This window comes from Plasmodium knowlesi (genome assembly GCF_000006355.2).
Source record: "Plasmodium knowlesi strain H genome assembly, chromosome: 8".
Lineage (NCBI taxonomy): Eukaryota > Apicomplexa > Aconoidasida > Haemosporida > Plasmodiidae > Plasmodium > Plasmodium knowlesi.
The window spans coordinates 1881738-1888040 of NC_011909.2; the positions used below are offsets into that span (position 1 = coordinate 1881738).

Genomic DNA, 6303 nt, shown 5'->3' on the forward strand with positions numbered 1-6303 from the left:
GTTAATCTACATAGTTGTGTTTTAACAGAAGAATATAAATATCTACATAGAACTGTTGTGTTCGTATATTCTAAATATGCATTCTATGATCTCAATATGTAATTATACGTGCAAATTACGTGCCCAGAAATTACTGGCGACGATCATGTTTTTTTTTTTTAATTAACATTTTTTATATTAAAAAAAAAAAACATGAAAACTAACTTTTTAATCTCTTGAGAAGGATGACTGCATGCAGAATAGGATAAATCTAAATAGGATATGGACGTTGCAATGAATTTGCTTTCATTTCGTAATGAGGAAAAGTGGGGGCGCCGGGTGGCAGCTAGCAAATGCATACCGTATAAGAATGCTCTCCTTTCACCAGTATTCGGTTAACTATAATCCCTTCTTTCGTTCTTTCTTTCCTTTCCTTTTCTTTTTTTTTTCTTTTTATTCCTTTACCTTTTTCTTTTCCTTTTCTTTATCTTCTTTTCTTTTTATTCCTTTTCTTTCCTTAAACCCTTTCTTTTCTTCCCCCTCCTTTTCTTTTTATTCCTTCTTTTTTTTCCTTAAACACTTTCCTCTCCTTTTCTTTTTATTCCTTCTTTTCTTTCCTTAAACCCTTTCCTCTCCTTTTCTTTTTATTCCCTTTTCTTTCCTTTTTTTTCTTTTCTTTCTTTCTCCTTTCCTTTCGCTCTTATTTCTTTTTCTTTTTCTTTTCTTTTTATTCCTTTTCATTCCCTTTCTTTTCTTTTTCTTTCCTTCTCTTTTTATTTTTTTCTTCCTGAGTATATAAAATCTTAAATTTGTTTACCATTTTATTTAATTTTTGTTGGCAAAATATATATATTATTTTTTCACTTATAATAAGGATACAGAAATATATATTAAAAAAAAAAAAAAAAAAAGGATATAAAACTTCCTTTTAAAAAAAGAAAAAAAAAAAAGGGATATAAAACTTCCTTTTAAAAAGAAAGAAGAAAAAATAGAATAATCACCTATTTTAAGCATTTACAGAAACAAAAAAAAAAAAAAAAAAGCTTCGTACACATTAAGAAACTTTTTTTTTTTTTTATTTTATTTTTACCCTTAAAAAGAACAAATAAGGAAAAAAAAAGCATTTGAAAGAGAAGAAGAAAAAAATGGCACCCTTTTCTTTTACCAAACTTTCACTATTAGCTTTTTTAATTTACCTGTGGCAACATCCCAACTATGTAAGATGACAAATATTTGTGCTATTGAGAGAATTTTTGTATATATATATATATATATATATTCATTATTACAAAAGACTACACACTTAAGGGAAAAGGCAGGGAAGAATGAAAAGGAAAGAAAATAAGATAAGGAAGTAAAAGGAAAGGAAAAGCAGAAATAAGGGGAATTAAGAAGGAAGGATTTTCTATCGTTCTCTTCCCCTTCTGTCTTTTTTTTCCTTTCTTCTTTTTCTGTTTCCTCTTCCTTTTTTCTTCCTTTCCCTTCCTCCTTTATTTTTATTCCTACTCCCTTAACCCTTAAAACAAATAAACCGTAAACCTTATTCCAGCACCTTTAACACCTTATTCTAATACCCCAACCACCTTATTCTAACACCCCTACAATCTTAAACTATAAACCCGGAACCTCCCCCTTCCCTTTCCTTTCCAAACAACTGATTTTTCCCTTATTCATTTATCTTATGAACCCATATCATTCCTCTCATTTCATTTCCTTCTCATACCATTCCCTTCCCCCTTTTTAGCACCAGGATGATGCTCGAAGACAGGGTGTGAATGCTTCATTACAAGTACATAATAAAGTAGGTAGAAATTTAGCGAGCAAAGAAGAAGCAACTGCACAAGGGAAAAATAAAACAACTAAAACGTTATTAGGCAAAAAAGAAGAAGTAAAAGAAGAAAAAAAAGAAGAAAAAAAAGAAGAAAAGAAAGAAGAAGTAAAAGAAGAAAAGAAAGAAGAAAAGAAAGAAGAAAAGAAAGAAGGAAAGAAGGAAGAAAAGAAAGAAGAAAAGAAAGAAGAAAAGAAAGAAGGAAAGAAGGAAGAAAAGAAGGAAGAAAAGAAAGAAGGAAAGAAGGAAGAGAAGAAAGAAGAAAAGAAGGAAGAAAAGAAGGAAGAAAAGAAGAAAGAAAAGAAGGAAGAAAAGAAGGAAGAAAAAAAAGAAGAAAAAAAAGAAGAAAAGAAAACATTATTTGGAAAAAAGGGAAAAAAAGAAGAAGTGAAGGAAGGAACTAAGGAGGGATCTGACGCGGGTAATGGAGCCCAGAATACTGAGGGGGATAAGGAGGATTCCGATGGGACTTCCAGTGAAGACGCCAAAAAGCGAAAACCAACATGGAATGATCTTTCAATTGAGGAAATGCGCAAACAACTGGCACAAGAGGAAACCCGTAACCATAAGAAAAAACTTACTCCTGAACAAAAAGAAGCGTTGGACAAGAAATATGAGTGCCTTCTGAAAAAGTTATTAGATCGGGAGGCTGAAAAGCGAAGGAATAGCGAAAAAGGTGCTCAGAAACCAGGACAAAAAAAAGTCCAAGAGAAAAAAGATTCTAATGAAAAAGGTGCTCAGAAACCAGGACAAAAAAAAGTCCAAGAGAAAAAAGATTCTAATGAAAAAGGTGCTCAGAAACCTTCTGAACAAGAAGACGAGGAAGAAGAAGATTAATGGTCCAAGTTTCAGTGTTCAGGGTTCAAGTTGTACCCAAAAAAATTTATTCATCCGATATGTGTAACGTTAAGAAGGTCGGGAAGGAAAAAATTCAACCTTTATCTCATACGAAATAAAAAAAAAAACCCATTACAAAAAATTAAATCATAAATTTTTCCTTTTTTTTTTTTTTTTCGTGTGTATATAATTTTTTAGCATGAATATCATCACATTTGTGTAATTGTTTTAGTAACATCTTATAATGATTATTGTATAGACATGGTTTATATGATTATATGGAACCATTATATTTTTTTTTTACACGAAAAATATTATGAACACAATGTACATTTTTTTTTTCCCCCCCCATTATTTGCTTCTTTTTTTTTTTTTTATATTTTATTTTATTTTATTTTTTTTTTTATAAAGTTCTAATTATATGAATGTTCTAGCATTCTTCCACACCTTTTTTTCGCGGAAATCGTAATATAGTGTTCGTGCTGGGGGGCGCGAGCGCTCGCGCGCCGATGTCCCATACATTTTTTTTACGGGAACAAGATATAGCACCTATTAGGGGCAACTTTTCGCAAAGATGGAAACAGAATTTAAGGGAAAAAAGAAATAAATAATGAAGAAAAAATTAAAAAAAAAAAAAAATGTGTGTTCATAAAAAAAAAATAATAATGTTTTTTTTTTTTTTTCTATAAACAAAAGGTGTCCTTTCACAGAAAAAAAAAAGAAAGGAATGTTACAAAGAAAATAAGAAATAAAGGTGGAAGAAAAAATCCTTTTTTTTTCTTCCTTTTTTTTTTTTTTTTTTTGTTTCAAGAACAAATAAAAAGGAAAAAAAAAAAAAAAAAAAGGACAAAAGGTGTGAAACCAATATCCTTCATCTTAAACAATAAACCATAAACCCTGAAATCATAAACCCTGAAATCATAAACCCTGAAATCATAAACCCTGAAATCATAAACCCTGAAATCATAAACCCTGAAATCATAAACCCTGAAATCATAAACCCTAAACTGTGAACCCTAAAACATAAACCCGGAACTATTAACACTATACCCTAAAACCTGAACCCTGAACCCTGAACCCTGAACCTGAGACCATAAACCCTAAACTGTAAACCCTAAACTGTGAACCCTAAACTGTGAACCCTAAACTGTGAACCTGAGACCATGAACCTTAAACCATAAACCCGGAACCTAAACTTGGAACACGTTCCATTGGAACCTGCTCCAAAGGAATACTTTCCATAGGAACACCTTCCATAAGAACTTCTTCCTTAGGAACCTGTTCTTCTTCCATTAATTCGGATCCCATGAACTCTTGAACCAAAAGTTCCAGAAAATCCTTCTGGTTCAATTGTGTGTCGCCTTTTTGACATTCATCCAACACTTCAAAATGAATTTCAATAATCGTTCGACGATTCACGCGACCAGAACGTTTCGTTCTTGTTGGAGCAGAACGAGGTTTTCGTTCCTTCACCAATTGATATTCATGTGAACTATCTTGCTGCACATGATCGTGGAGCTGTTCTTGTACTGATGGACCAGGAATTTCAGCAGGAGATCTTCTGAAACGTGGTCCTCCTTTACCAAGAGGACCAAAATACTACAAAAAAAAAAAAAAAAAAAAAAAATGAGAGGATATTTTTGTTAGGAAGATTGTGAAATATTCTTTTTACACATTTTTTTTTTTTTTTTTCTTTTAACCATTAAAAAAAAATTTTTTTTCCTTTTAACTATTAAATGTGTCCTTTAAAATTTTTTTTTTCCTTTTAACTATTAAATGTGTCCTTTAAAATTTTTTTTTTCCTTTTAACCATTAAAAAAAAATTTTTTCTTTTTTATCTTTATCTTACTTTCCAAAGGTAATAAGCCATAGCAGAAAGGCCAATGGAGACAGGAGCCAAAGGAAGAAAAGGGGTAAGGAGATCCGTAATAAGGATGGGACAGACTGTATTCGATAATGTGTCTTCCATTTGTTTTTGTTTCGATTGGTCTTTGAACAGTGGTTCCACTTTGTCCGGTACTTTGTCATTGCCAATGGAGCAATCTTTATAATCGTTTTTATCGTCCAATGTGCACACAAAACAAGAATTAGTACCATTATTGCATTTAGATGATGCATTCATAATGGCATTACTTTCACCAAAAGCGTGATTTATACCGTCCTCTATGCTACAATGGGGATGTACCCAACTATTTCCCCTTTTCTTATCATTTGCCATTGTTTGCAATTGTTTTGAATATTCTTTAAGAAATAAACAACCCATCGTTTGTTCAAACGATGGGGCATTAAGAGGGTCCTTTTGGCCTTTACCATGGGTATAAATGTGCTGCAGTCCTGCAGCAAAATGCAAACAAGCTGCTTTATTTGTTCGCCTTTCTGTATGGCCAAATTTATTCCATTTGCTGTCATCTTTGCAGTACTGTTCAGCAGCCGACTGCTTTGTAGCGCTGTTCATATCTTTTAAAAGTTCCGTTAATTCCTTTCCGATCTCATCGCTCAAGGCACCCTAAGCATAGAACAAAAGAAAAAGAAAGTAAGGGAGAAAAAAATATATATGTATATGTATACACATATGTATACACATATGTATACACATATGTGTATACATATACATATATACATATACATATACATATATACATATACATATACACAGATACATATATACATATACATATACATATACATATACATATACATATACATATACATATACATATACATATACATATACATCCATACATTTATACATATATATACAATACATAAATACATATATGTATATATATGTAAAGATGTATACTGCCATTACCCAAGATGGTAGTTCTCCTTTTTGAAGTTTACGTTTTCTCCTAAGTTCTTGTTTGATAGCACATTGGACTTGAGTACAGAAAGATTCTATTTTATTTATTTTGTTCAGTGTTTTTTCCTTGTTGTTGTGAGGGTTGGAGTTGTCGTTGTCTTGGAGCAATGACTCCAATTTAGGCTTTACTGTGTCAGTGGCTTTGCTGCCAATTTGACAATTGTGAAAAGTGCTTTCTCTTTTGCATTCAAAGCAAGAATTAGAAGTTGAGCACTGAGATATTCCATTATTAGTGGCATTATATTTTTCAAAAGCGTGTTGTATTGCCTGATCCAATTTTTCATTATCTAAAGGACATTGATCTGTTGCTTTTGTAATTAATTGATCAGCATAAAGATTAAGTGCTGCGCACATCATAGTTTTTCTAAGTGGTACATCAGCCTTTTTGGTGTCGTCCTCAATTTTAGAAATGTGTTTTAAACCTGAAGCAAAAAGCTTACAAGCTTTTTGCTTTGCACTTATTTCTCCTGGTGTGTCGTTTGACGTTGAACCAATGTCGCCTTTGCAGTATGAATCAACCTCTTTCCATTTCTCTTCATCCGTAATATGTTGTAGAAGTTGCGTTAATTCTCCTTTGACGACAGTGTTTATGTCATCCTGATCATAAAAGAAGGAAGATAAGAGAAAGAAAAAAATATATGTATATATGTATACACATATGTATACACATATGTGTATACATATATATATACATATATATATACATATACATGTATACATATATACATATGTATGTATATGTGTATATATATGTTCTTTTTTTTTTTTTTTTTTTTTTTTTTTTTTTTTTGTTTTT

At 31.4% G+C, this 6303-nt stretch overlaps 2 protein-coding genes across 2 annotated transcripts; one reads left to right on the top strand and one right to left on the bottom strand.

Annotated features, from left to right (window-relative positions):
- Positions 1-1124: 1124 nt before the first annotated feature.
- Positions 1125-2644, top strand: PKNH_0841300 (Plasmodium exported protein, unknown function; the record flags this gene model as incomplete). Its single annotated transcript, XM_039114030.1, has 2 exons — positions 1125-1196; positions 1724-2644. 2 exons carry the CDS (start codon positions 1125-1127, stop codon positions 2642-2644), a joined length of 993 nt encoding a protein of 330 aa, XP_038969660.1.
- A 1170-nt stretch (positions 2645-3814) lies between these two features.
- PKNH_0841400 (SICAvar, type I (fragment)) lies at positions 3815-6104 on the bottom strand (the record flags this gene model as incomplete). The annotated part of the gene is made up of 3 exons (XM_039114031.1): positions 3815-4243; positions 4494-5150; positions 5457-6104. Coding segments are annotated over 3 exons (1734 nt in total), but the record flags the coding sequence as incomplete, so codon positions are not given.
- Between the last annotated feature and the right edge of the window lie 199 nt (positions 6105-6303).